This window comes from Arachis stenosperma, chromosome 10, assembly GCF_014773155.1.
Source record: "Arachis stenosperma cultivar V10309 chromosome 10, arast.V10309.gnm1.PFL2, whole genome shotgun sequence".
NCBI lineage: Eukaryota > Viridiplantae > Streptophyta > Magnoliopsida > Fabales > Fabaceae > Arachis > Arachis stenosperma.
In genome coordinates, this window is record NC_080386.1 from 122,827,802 (window position 1) to 122,841,237 (window position 13,436).

Genomic DNA, 13,436 nt, shown 5'->3' on the forward strand with positions numbered 1-13,436 from the left:
TATTACCCTTAACCTTATATTGTTCTCTATCAAAATTTCTTTTTGCAGGTTACATGTCAACCATTGTCAGTTCTAGTAACGGACCACTTTGCTTCAGTATTTTCAATCTGTATGGCTCTGCGCAGCAGTAAGCAACCTGGGTCAGAGAAGGGAACAGTTGTGCTTCAAAGTTCCCTTCTTCATTTTGCTCAGATTTCCGAGACTGAACGGGACAAACTCATAAAGAGACATATGGTCCGCTACTCTCCACTTTAGGGTTTGTTTTTTAGAAGAAAGTAATATTTCTGTAGACTATTCTCCTCTGTATGGTACACCATTCAAAGGAAAATATTTTCTTGATCAGATATTCAGATGTGTGGTGGCTAGCTTTTCTTCCTGATTAAAAACAACAGAAAATGCATAAGTTTGTAAAATAATGTTTTTACATCAAAATAATCTGTCGGAACATACCTGTAGCTAAAATTGCTTTTCAGAAATTGTGTCGTCATACTTTATTACTTGATCCCCCCAAAAAAGCTGTGTTTCAGGAATTTTTCTATTTGAAGCTTTTTCCATTAAGTTATTTTCTGTGAAGCTAGTGGACACCTAATGATCTGCTTTTGATTTCAATTTTTCACATCAGCGAGGACCTTTTGTAAACTTGCAAGATGTTAGTTGTTGATATCAGTTTAACTTTGTAGTTTACAAATACCCTGACTGGTTTTAATTTACAGTTGGACTTAAATACTATCCATTCACATTTATATCTAATAGTAACACTTTGTTTATCAATATTGATTGAACTTGCTTAAGCAGATTCTTGTAGGTTAATACTTCATCCTGCTTGTTAAACTCAGGTTTCTATTGTGAGCTGTATTTTATCCTTGTCCTCTTGTTCATCCGACCCTGTAGTCCCTTTCTTTTCAAGGGAAACAGTGTCGTTTGCAATTCGAACAGTTGTTGATGGATTTCTGAACATGTGGGTTTTCTTCTGCCTCAATGTTTTTTCTTGTTTGAAGTTGGAGTTTATATCTTCAGATGTAATATCTAATTATATTGATATGTAGGGATGATAAGCATACCAATTCTGCTGTTGTTGACAAGATCAACATTTTTCGCCCTGATAGAGCTTTCATGGTAACTTTTTGGTGGCATAAAAGTAGACTACATTTAGATATCCTTTACCTAGTCATCATTCTATTTTGTTATTTGCTTGGTGTTTTGATCATTTTTTTTTTAATTGGCAGTTTCTGGTTGAAATTCATTATAAAATTGCAGCAGCATCTCATTACAGGCATAAGTGTCATCGGTTGGCTGGAATTGAGGTGCTCATTGGTATCCTTGGCGAGAGAATTGCTGTTCTAAGTACTTCCAAGTAAGCTTAATTTATTAATTTTTTTTAATGTAGGGAATTTTCTAGAAAACTTCCTTCAACGCTCCTGCACTTTAGTCCTATTTTCTTAAATTTGTGCAAAATTATTGTTAAAATTTTTATTGTGAACATCTTCTTTTGGGGATTAAATAAGAATTTCATTAAGATGAGGAAAAGAAAATGCCCAAGGATATTTTTTGGGAGGATGGTGGATAGGGTTCCCCTATACGAAAGCAAAAAAAGAAAATTATAAATCTCTCCAATCTCTCAACATCTCAGAGAGGGAAAAGTTCTCTATAAAGATTTTGACGTTTACACCAAATAGATGCTAAAGCATCTGAGATTTTGGTTGTGTACATTTGAACGTACATTATCCACATAGATCCTTAAATTTTGACCTATATGCACTATTATGCAAGTATAAATCTTATCGTGCTATCATTAGACCAGCTATGTTGTGTTGAACGGAGTGTTGACAACCAGGGGGGGCATGAACAAAAGTTTAGTGTAGCCAAAATGAGGATGCTTCAATGGATTAGTGGTCATACGCATATGGATAAAATAAGAAATGAAGATATGGAAAAAAAAGGGTTGAAGTAGTACCTAATGTGAAAAGATGGTGGAATTTTGTGGACGGTGGTTTGGACATGTGTGGAGAAGGTCGGTAGAGAATCTAGTGAGAAGGGTAGATCAAACGGAAAATATGCTAGTTGCTAGAGGTAGAGCAAGATCTCTGTGTGAACGGTTTTACATGATACGTTATTTGATCCTTGTAGTTGATCCTACCTAATTGGATACGGTTTTGTTGTTGTATTTTTTAATATACGAGGTTTCCTAATGAGATTGTAGATTTCATGCATGCAATTTTCCGTCAGCAAATGAACATTTGTTATCAAATTGTTATAATTTACAGATTATTTTTGCTTATTTTATTTTTAACTATGGCTTATTTATTTACTAAGTATTTATTTTGTCTCGAATTAGCTGCTTATTTTGCTCTTGTCATTCTCAACTGCTAATAGATTTAGAAGTTTATATGTGTATTATTGCCATTTGCTTTGCCTAAATTTTGATATGATGCAGTTATCTTTTTAATTTGATCGGGCCGTTGATTGGATGTCATGCTTTACAAGATCAATGTTGTCGGATACTTTCTGCATTGTTGCTGCGGTTTAAAGATAAACCATCTTCTGATATCACCAATATGCTTGGTGAACAGCTCCAGGTATATATTCCAACACCCCCCTCTGCTCTCCCTCTCTCGCTCTCTCTAATGTTTTAGCCTTTATTTTTTATTGGTTAAATAGGTGATTAGTTGTTTGTGTTATTTTCAGTTTCTTGTTTCAAAGTTGGTGGCATGTTGCACTCCTAACAGAAAAGAATTGTCTGATAGCAACACATCACAAGTGCTATCTCTGCTCCGTCTGTTAACAGTGGATTCAGATCCATCTATGCATGATTATGTCAAAGTGAGTATTTGCGGTCAGCTATTTTGTTCTCTTAAGGATATGCTATAGTGATTTTGTGAATGCACGATGTTAAATTTCTTGCAGGAGTTGGAGCCATTTCCAGAATTAAAAGTCTTTCATGATATAAGGATGTTCCATGAAAAATTATGCCACAATTACTCTATACGCGACCATTTATTGAAGGTTCTCCCTTGCATCTTTGTAGATGTAAAGCATCAAATTTCAACGTGATTAGTTTCTGTAGAGTGTTATCTAATGCATTGTTCATTTTCAGTTTGTAAAGAGATCTTGCTACCTTCCTCCGAGGATACTTTTGTCAAGGTGATTTCCTTTTTCGATAATGGTGGATAAGTTGTGATGAAACCACTTTTGGTGTAATGAATGGTTATATATTGAATATAAGTAAATAAAATAATTAGAAAAAGAAATCTCTCTTGAACTGTATTGTATTCTGCAATTTATTTTCTAATTACTTCCTCAAATTTTCTGGAGGTGCTTGCTTCATGAACCCTGTTCTTCTTGCAGTCTCCAGGCATTGCACAAGAAGCTATTGATAAGAGAAACCGTTCTGAGAGGAGGGAGAGAAAATGATTCTGAAGAAACATACTGGCATGGTGATCACGAAATAGTGCATGCAGTCTGGACACTTGTTAACATTTGTGGCTCAAATGATGCAAATGGCGTTAGAGAATTGGTGTCTGATTTCGTTTCTAGGGTATCATTCTTATTAAATTTAGTCTTATAACTCTTAAAATATTATCTGGGCATGTGCTTGGAGTTGCATGTTCTTCTCTTTCCCTTTTCCTTTACCTATAACACCCTTCAGCTTATCATGTCATCATTATTTCTCGTTCAATATGCCACTGCTTACTAATTTTGTTTTTATGATGTACTAATGCTATTTACAGCTTTAGATATTAAGACTTGTGAATATTATCTTTCTCCTTGACACCCCCTTTATGCAAGAGGTACTCAGGCATGAAAGCATGGAAAAAGGATGTGCTTACTAATCTTATACTGAAATTCATCTTTTAATTAGAGGAATAAGAATATTAGGAATCAAACTCTTAGATCTCATGGTAGCTATGATATTAAATTTTGAATCAACTGTTCCAAAACCTTAAACTATTAATTGATGGCACAGAAATGAATTTTATACTTTATCCTCTTATGTATCCCCACTTATCTAGTAATATTTCAGTATATTCTGCCAAAAAATTACTGTATGAGGAGAAATACTTGGATATAATATGTTAAAAATAATTAGTATATTCTGAATTTTCTAAACTGTAATTACTCAAACGTATTATTGTAATTAAATTCTCATGCTAACCCTTGCCCCTTTTGAAGTCTGGTCTTGGTTTGTCACTGCTTTTAGTTGTGTTATCACATGTCAAGTTGGCATTTCCTCATGTATGGAATCTTCATTGAGGATGCACTGCTGCAGGTTGGTGCAGGGGACCCATACTCTGTTGTTTTCCATCTTCCTGGCGAGACTAGTCATGTTCGAGTTGGTAAATCTATTGATATCAGCTGTGCTGTGGATATGAGTTCAAGCATAGACACATCCGTGTCCAAAGAACTTTTGGTGGTGGTTCTGAAATTTCTAAAGAAGTATCTGATGGATGATTCTGTGAAAATTGTTGACATGGCTTCACAAACCCTTCGTGTAAGTGCTTCTAACTTGCAATTGGAACTAATGTTACTCCTGTCCTTAATTGTCAAGTCTTCCTTTCAATTTGGCAAGCCGTCTGTGGAGTTCTTCTGTTGTATTGTTCGCATGAAAGTTAGTTCGTTGATGTTTAGCATTCTAAAATGTATTATAATTTACAAAGTATAATATGGTCATTTGGTTTGGACTTGCATCATTTTTCAATTAGTTAATTACAAACATTGCATTCCATTCTTTGTATATATTAACTGTTTGGATTTATCTGTAGGGAATACTTTCAACTGAAAGAGGCCAAAGTGCTTTACAGTCATTTGATTCGTATCAAAGAACATTGATTGAGGTAATGCTTTTATTCTGTTATTTCTTTTCTAGATTGCTGGATCATTTTAGTCATTGTAGATTGTAATTGTAATTGTTATTATTTTTTAATGTACCTATTTACATGATTATAAGCTCTGCTAACAAACTCTCCAATCTCCATGCCTCATGTTGCCCGCCCTCTGCCGACTCAGCATAAGCTCCTCATAATTTATCTCCACTGACAATTTGGGCCCTAACCCACCCCCCCAACTCCCTTCTTGCTTACACTTTGTTTGGGATTACTAGCTTGCTCTTGGGTTTGGGTCTCTAACATGACTTACAAATTTAACACATTTTTTTATTTTCAACAGTGGGCAGTTTTTTCGAAACTTATATCCATAGAACACAGTTAGATATAACTGTCTAGATTACCGAGTCTGCAACATCTTGTTATTACTTATGATGCAGTTTGTAACATGTCCTCGTCCATTGTGTACTAAAGCAGGTGCACTCCAAAGGTGTTAATATTGAGTTTGTGGAAAACTTCCTTATGGACCTGGAAAGGAAGTCAAAAGGTATCTTGATTTTTGCGCATCTCTTACATAAATGTAATTGTAAATGTCAGTTATTGATCAACAGCAACTTTTTATCCTATCAACACGACAATTGGGTTGTTTTTCCCCCTTCTTTTTGAGGCTTTCAAATGCTACTTTGGCAGTTGTAGAGAAATAGCTAATTATTTCTGTCCTCACCTGTCGATAGATACTTGGTCAACAATCTTTCTTGCAAAGGCTCTTTGCTCAGTTCATGCAACTTTGAGTTAGCTTTATAAAGTCTACCTTTTTTAAGTAGTTGTGACATGCCTAAACTTTTGTAAGATTTTGTCATGTATTATCTAAATAATTTCTCATGTTTTTGTTATTATGTCTTTTTTTTGTGTCGGGACATTATTTCCTTTATTTCAGTAATTTGTTACCGTTTTTAATGGGGATTAAGAGTTTAGTGTTACTGTAAATAAATAGAGGCTAGTTCTTTTATTCTGGTTAGTGCCTTTTTAATTTGCATCATGGCATAACACATCAATATTCATGGTATAATAGTCTCCACTTTCTCTTATCCTTTCCTTCCTAGATCTTTGATATTTTAATAAACATTTAGTATACTATATGAATCAGTATAACCTGAACCAATATAGGTTATGTAAGTTAAGTCCAATTACTAATTCCCACTCAATAATAGGTTTCTCATTTCTCCCCATTCCATGTTTAGTATACCGTGTTTCCTTTCATTTTATCAGTTGAAGCAGCTTCCTTGGAAAAGTCTACAGTATGGGAAACACGTGGTAAATCTTTTGAGATGTGGATTTGTCCATTGGTATATTCACTTATCATCTACTGCAATGACGTCATACTAAGGTATGCTGGTGTGGTCTTACTGAGATACTTAAATGTTGTGAATGAAAAGGCCATTATTTGTTAGCAACAAGGAATAATTTTACTTTCTCTATTCCTTTTTTCACACACTAATTTCCTAGCTCATTGTACTTCTAGATTGTGTCAAGATATTGTTTTTTCCAAAGCTGAGGTTGCTGAGCTTCTTTTGCCAAGTATTTTTGTCAATATTGCTGCAAGGAAGGATCTGGAGATTGATCTTCATAAGCTAATCTCCCTCCAGGTTGTATTCTAGAGCTGGAAACTGGAAATTTTGGATATCCTTTTTCTTTTTTTAACAACAGTTGATTGAGTCATTCGTGTTATTTTATATTGATATGGTCTGGGTGTAGGTTTTATTTTATAAACTCACTGCATTATTATACTGCTATCTATGTTGCTAAAATATGTGTATTTTCAACTTAAAGAACAAATAGCTTATGCTTTCTAGAAATATATTGATATTTAATTGTTGAGTTTGCAGTTGAAGGACCATATATTTACTGCGTCGAATAAGTTGGTCAAATCTATTCAAGTGGTGTTGAATTGCCTTAATGAACTTCGTATATGTCATGTCCAAGAAAGATCTTCTTTGCCATCGAGGCGTGAAACATCCAAGGTAAATATAAAATATTAGAGGATAGAAGTATGATTAGATCATAAATTGGAACTACTTTGTTATAATCCATTTGAATTATCATTTGTTTCCAGTTTCTTTTGTAGTTCATAGTCAGAGTTTTTCATGCATGATATTGTTGCACTGTGCGACAAGGCTTTGTTGTTGTTGCTATTCTATTCAAAAGATAATTTGTAGATATTCCAACGGACCTTAAGGATCATAAACCAAGTTAAGAATACTGAATATGTCATTGTTTTCAATTACTTGCTTTATTTTTTGGCAAAAATAGTGGGAGCAGGATGGGCAACTATGATAACCATGGATTTTGTGCAGAATTCTAAACCTTCAAGTTACACCTCAAAAACCCGGTCTACCCCAGCGAAGGCAAGAGAATCTGGTGCTGGTTCAAGTGCACTAGCAAAATCCGTATCCTCATGGGAGAAAGTATCATCCTCTTTGTTATTTTGATCTTTTTAAAACAGTGCATAGTTTTTCTGGTTGAAGTTGACATGATTTATTATTTTGTTTTATCTTCCTAGGTGTTTTGGCTGTCTATTGATTATCTACTTGTTGCCAAGTCGGCAATCGTAAGTGGAAAATTTTCTGTACTTTATTTCTCTTTCTTTAACTGTTTCCATTTTCCACTTAGAGTCCATTAATCTCTTCTTCTTTTTCTCTGGTTTTATCTTCTTTCTGTGAATTTGGTTGTGTTCGTTTCCTTTTTAGACTTGTGGATCATATTTTACTTCAGTCATGTATGTGGAGCATTGGTGTGAAGAGCACTTTAAAGGTATGACAGTTGGAGGCCCAGATTTCTCTCATAATGAAATGGTAAGTTGTACTGAACATTTTGATGAATGGGGTGCACACACACCATAATCATGCTTGCGACTATTTTACATGTTTCTCGCTGATTGCTTTGTGCACATCAGTTGCCAGATCATATTGAGATACTTGTCTCCGCCGTCACAAGAATTAATGAACCAGATAGCTTATATGGAATTCTTCAATCTCACAAGGTAAGCCAGCATCATCTTTTGATTTTGTAGTTGCATCTCTTAGCTTGGTGAATAATATATTGTTAAGTAACAAGAAGACCTAGAAATGGTTATTTGATATTTAACATGGATCTTCTGATTTAATTGCCTGACTAAATGAATCTTCTTTTATACTGATGTCTTTTTTTTTTTTTTTTCTAAGACTTCTTTGCACTAGCTACAGCTGTAAAGTAAATACCGAATTGTATGTCTAATAGATATAACTACACAAACCAGGCATGAATGGTAACAGAAACTCAGGCCCTCTCGATCTGGGTTCTGGGTTCTTAAATTATGATTGAGTCATAAGAATGGAGGTTTCATGGATCAAATCGATCTTCTGACCACTTGGTCTCTAAGACTATTAGTCAATACCTTTTAAAGGTTTTCTTGGGGACAAAATGACATTGAGAATAAGAACAATTAGTGTACAACTACAGTAGAATCGTAATTCAACACTACACCTATAGATATTATTTGCACTATACAAAGCATTTGAACAACAAAATCCATATGGAGCTGAGATTGTTGCAATTTTTAACACCTTCATTCCCTGATTATTGTCATCCAATCATCACATGGTTGTTGAACAACTGGCAAATAAAATCATTCATTTAGGTATCTTATTTGGAAGTGGATTTAGACCATTTTTTAATTTTTCACTGTTAATATATTTTGGTTGTGTGACCCTGATTTCTCTCTTGTATTTTACATGGGCTGATGTAAATAATAGTTGACTTCTCAAATAATCATGTTTGAGCATGAGGGGAACTGGGGAAAGGCTCTTGAGTATTATGACTTGCAAGTGCGATCAGGTGTGTCAGGGCGGAAGAATGACAATTCTACGAGATTGTCACTGGAACAAACTGGAGCAGCAAATCCATTGCCATTTGCCTCGGACGCATATGAGATGCAGCAGAGCAGACCGTATAAAGGGTTAATTAAATCATTGCAGCAGATAGGCTGTACACATGTACTTGACTTGTATTGCCAAGGGTTGACATCAAGCAAAGACCAGCTTCAGCATGATTTAGAGTTTGCTGAATTGCAGTATGAATCCGCCTGGCGTGCTGGGAACTGGGATTTCTCTTTACCTTGTGTTGGATCCTTTCCTCCTTCAACTGATGATATCAAACATGACCATTTTAATGAAAATTTGCACAGGTAATATGGTTAAGATTTATGCCTACGTTATTTTAATCCAGAATGTGTTGTTCTAATTCTTGAAAAGCTCATCTAATTATTCTTTTATTCAGTTGTTTAAGGGCACTCCAAGAGGGTGATTTGAGTGATTTTAAAAAAAGACTGAGGGATTCAAAGCAGGTAATATTTATTTCCTTTATTGTTGTTGTGCTTGTGGACTCCATGCAGTTACTAACATTTTACATCTTATAGGCACTTGTGTGGAATATTTCTCATGCAAGTGAGGAGAGCACCGAGTATGTTCACCTAACCATCATTAAACTTCAGGTACTTATTTATACCTTACATAGATCCTTGATTTTTATCACAACTACATCTATGTTTTCTAGCTCTGTTTTGAATGCATTTTGTATATACCTTGCAACGTTGGTGTATATCAATATCATCATGGCAACCACTGAAGACTTGTTATAGTATGGTGTGAAGAGCTCACAGCTGAGATGAAATTATATATCCACGATTTTCGTGTGTGTGTGTTTTTTTTTTGGGGGTGGGGGGGGGGGGGGGTATGATTCAGTTATGGAGGGTAGAGTCACTCAAGATCAGGTTCATTTAGGTCCAGTTGTATTGGTAGATTTCACTATTCAGATGCAAATGTGAGCATGTGTATGGAAAATACCTTGGAAGGTGTTTGGAGTGCATGATGGGATATAATCTATGAAGCTCTGACAATCCATTAAGTTGCCATTTCCATGTGTCAGTCACTCACACTTGATGACACTCGTCAAACGTGATGGAATATATATCTCCGGACATGCTAGACACACCCTATTACCCTAAGACAGTCATTGTCACATGACTAAACCTTTCTTAACCAGAATATGAAAAAATAATCTTTGTAGATGCTCTGAACACGGCCTGGACTGTGTTTGTTTCCTGCAAATGTTTTAAGCAAGTCTCTCCATGTGTTTACTGATGCTTCATAGGATAGAATGAATTTGAATCCCTTTCTTATGTTTGGTACAGTTACATTTTGAATTCAACAATCTCACTATAGACATGATACATGATAGGGCGTAATGGTGTTGTTTGTTCCATATAGCCGATCTCACCTAGTGGGATAAGGCTTTGTTGTTGTTGTTGCTGCTGCTGTTGTTGCTGTTATAGTTTTCTAAATTTCTATCAAGAACCGTTTGACTCAACAAAATATCTTATGCTTATACATTTGTTGTTTTTCTCCTTATCTGGGTTTTTGGTGTGGAGAACTATAGTTATTCTTGGGACTCGCTTTTTATGCAACCAAAATGATAGGAGTCCTTCTTGAATTATGGTCCTTTTAGGTTTCTAGGCTAAATAAATAGTGATCTTTTGATCCACCTGGATTCCTGACATGCAAATCTCATCTGCAACTCATAACTCATTCGTTATATATATCCTCTTTCACCTTGATAAACAATTTGGAAGTACAAAGTTTCCGTTTAAAGTTAGAAGCCAGAACATTTATTTGGGCTAGTGTGCTTGATCCAAGAATTATCATTGCCGTTTTCTAGGTTCAAGGGTCAGATGAGCCTATTTCTCCTTATAGATATGTATTGCTTTACTCACTGACTAACTTTTTATGGAACACTTTATTATGCATTTTTGCAATGTATGTGGTGTACCCTGCTGCCTCTTTTTGTTGTAAGGTGCCATATATGGCAATATTTGAAGTAACATTTTTCTTGCACTTATGTTGGTAATTCTTGACAAGGTTATTGTGTGAGATAGGATTGGACAGTTGTGCTTTATAGATGTTTTATTGTTTGTTTCTGCTTTTGCTTATTGTTTGATAGATTTCTTGTCCTGCCATCTTCAACCATTCTTCTCTCAATAGTATTCTCCTTCTGCTCTCCCCACTCCTCCACTCTTCTAAAAAAACGGTCATTGGCAGATGCTTCATCATATTGGCATGGCTTGGGATTTACGATGGCAAGATAATAGCACAATGATTAGTATACAGAAGCAAAATGTAACTTTTGAGCCTGTGATACCTTCAATTGAAAAGGTATTTGGTGCATTAGTCTGCCTGGCAGAAACATTTTAGAATTCTGGCAGCTATTTGTTCCTTTCTGATTGTCTATTCATTTATTTTGATGCATTATTATTTTTTCATTGTCAACTAGCTGTCACGGATGGATATGGATTGGCACTCAATTGTGCAACGGATGCAACTTCATATGAATTTGCTTGAACCTTTCATAGCATTTCGGCGAGTTCTACTTCAAATTTTAAGTTGTAGCGATTGTATGTTGCAACACCTACTTCAGTCCGCCTCCACTCTTCGTAAGGTACACTTAAAACCTCAATCACTGTTACAGATTTTAGGTGGGTCTGCATTTATTTAAGTTTAACAATAATGATATTTTGATGCAGAATTTTCTTTCCTCTCCTCAATATAAGCTATTCTTCCTATTTTACAAGAAAATATTAGATGAAAATCATTCATAAATATGCTTTCGCTAACAGCTTTAGCTTTTGGTAGAGTTGGTTTACACTATTGAGCAGAGTCAGCATGGTTAACCGTAGTTCTATTCAATTCCTCTTTAACCTTATTCTCCTCATGCTTGTTGACTAAGGTGGCCCTAAGCATGTTTAATGTTTGTTTCTGGTCCCCATTCTTCTGTGCATTATTTTTGAGCCTACAGCTTAAACCTTTGGGAGATTTGTTTTCTAGCAAAAGCACTATGCCAACTTCCCTTGAGGGTTTGCTTTTGTTTTATTTTTTTTAATAAAATATCTAAATTATGTTAAAACATTTAACACTGATATTTTAACTAAGCAGCATTTTTTTCATTAAAAAACTCCTAAACAGATAGAAGCAGTGTGATTTTACTCTATTAACTTTTTCTTTTTAGATATGTGGTCCTTGACATGGTATTTGACCAACTGTTTAGGGATTTGATCATTGTGTTCCACCTGATTCTAAAGTTTAATTTCAGCACAAAAACTTCTCTTGCAATGTTTGTTGACAGTTTAAGCTCAAGGGTTGTTGCATGAGAGGCTATTCTACAACTAAATCATTGATTCTCCAGCTACCATATTGAGCTTTCAGGAGATTACCTTAATAATTATCATGGAATCATGATTCGTTCACATTTTGTTATAGGCTAATATGTTACTCATTTTTCAGGGATCTAGGTTCTCTCAATCAGCTGCTGCTCTACATGAGTTTAAGTTCCTTTCCGTTGAAGTGAAGGAGCAAAGTCCGTCCTTATATTGGCTGGGAAGGGTTAGTAGTTGCTGTTTCCGCCCTTGAGTTGGTGGTAGTTAGACAATTACGGTGTGTTTGGTTTGTGTTTTAATTTTCTTTTTTCATTTTCAGTATTTTCTGCTATCAAAATCTTGTGAAAGAAAAAGAGAAAACAGGTGAAAACAGAAAACAGGATTTTATTGTTTTTCTTGTTCTCTTTTTCTTCACAAAATCCTAAAAACAAAAAACACTGAAAATGAAAACACAAACCAAACACATCCTTAGTATTACTATTGTCAAACTTGTCAATTATATGTTAAGTATTGTATTCTGGATGGAAGCTTGAAGAAGCAAAGCTTCTGCGTGCTCAAGGTCAATATGAGATGGCTATCAACCTTTCAATGTATATATCACAAAATTACCATTCTGATGAGGAGGCTTCAAATGTATGTCGGTTGATTGGGAAGTGGCTGGCAGAAACTAGATCTAGCAAGTTATATGACTATGACCTTTCTTCTTTGAAACATCTCAATATTATCTTAATTCTTTTTGTTTCTGGTTCATTAAGTTCCTTTTTTTTTTTTAAATAAAATTACAGCTCAAGAACAATTTTGGAGAAGTATTTGAAACCTGCAGTCTCTATAGCCGATGATGTGAATACTACAGATAAGAAGGCTATGGAAAGGAAATGTCAAACTCATTTTCATCTTGCACACTATGCTGATGCTCTATTTAGGAGTCATGAAGAGCGACTTAACTCCAATGAGTGGCAAGCGGCAATGCGCCTAAGGAAGCACAAGGTTCCTAATTAACTTATCCCAACTACTACACTTACAACAATCAGATAATATCAATTAGGTTAAAGTATGCATTTTTATCCCTAATGTTTGCCAGAAGTTTAAAAGATATCCGTAACGTTTAATTTATATCAATTTTAACCAAAATGTTTGCAATAAGGTTCAGTTCTACCATTACACCTTAACTATGTTTATTAATATGGATTAAAATTGTCACCAACTCGAATACCTGTTATCATTTTTGTCCTCAATGTTTGATTTATGTTTCAAAATTACCTAACTAAACTGTCATTAACCGAGGAGTTGATGCATAGGGGTAGTATTAAAACGTATTTCAAATGTTTAGGTTAAAATTGATACAAATTAAATATTTGGGATATCTTTAAAAT

At 34.8% G+C, this 13,436-nt stretch overlaps 1 protein-coding gene across 3 annotated transcripts in view; it reads left to right on the forward strand.

The window, feature by feature from the left end:
* Positions 1-13,436, forward strand: part of LOC130958090 (serine/threonine-protein kinase ATM) — a 43,325-nt gene that overhangs the window by 21,853 nt on the left and 8,036 nt on the right. For 2 of the 3 annotated variants that reach the window (XM_057884984.1, XM_057884986.1), the window contains exons 31-57: positions 49-234; positions 837-958; positions 1,047-1,116; positions 1,227-1,354; positions 2,435-2,576; positions 2,686-2,820; positions 2,905-3,003; positions 3,095-3,141; positions 3,346-3,535; positions 4,268-4,489; positions 4,761-4,832; positions 5,295-5,367; positions 6,090-6,207; positions 6,343-6,466; positions 6,707-6,841; positions 7,175-7,285; positions 7,381-7,428; positions 7,568-7,672; positions 7,774-7,860; positions 8,612-9,042; positions 9,135-9,201; positions 9,274-9,348; positions 10,952-11,065; positions 11,184-11,348; positions 12,191-12,289; positions 12,592-12,743; positions 12,849-13,050. In XM_057884984.1, the coding sequence (XP_057740967.1) occupies positions 49-234; positions 837-958; positions 1,047-1,116; positions 1,227-1,354; positions 2,435-2,576; positions 2,686-2,820; positions 2,905-3,003; positions 3,095-3,141; positions 3,346-3,535; positions 4,268-4,489; positions 4,761-4,832; positions 5,295-5,367; positions 6,090-6,207; positions 6,343-6,466; positions 6,707-6,841; positions 7,175-7,285; positions 7,381-7,428; positions 7,568-7,672; positions 7,774-7,860; positions 8,612-9,042; positions 9,135-9,201; positions 9,274-9,348; positions 10,952-11,065; positions 11,184-11,348; positions 12,191-12,289; positions 12,592-12,743; positions 12,849-13,050 (3,519 nt within the window). The remainder of the gene's footprint in view (positions 1-48; positions 235-836; positions 959-1,046; positions 1,117-1,226; positions 1,355-2,434; positions 2,577-2,685; positions 2,821-2,904; positions 3,004-3,094; positions 3,142-3,345; positions 3,536-4,267; positions 4,490-4,760; positions 4,833-5,294; positions 5,368-6,089; positions 6,208-6,342; positions 6,467-6,706; positions 6,842-7,174; positions 7,286-7,380; positions 7,429-7,567; positions 7,673-7,773; positions 7,861-8,611; positions 9,043-9,134; positions 9,202-9,273; positions 9,349-10,951; positions 11,066-11,183; positions 11,349-12,190; positions 12,290-12,591; positions 12,744-12,848; positions 13,051-13,436) is intronic. The other variant, XM_057884985.1, reaches the window with a different exon arrangement.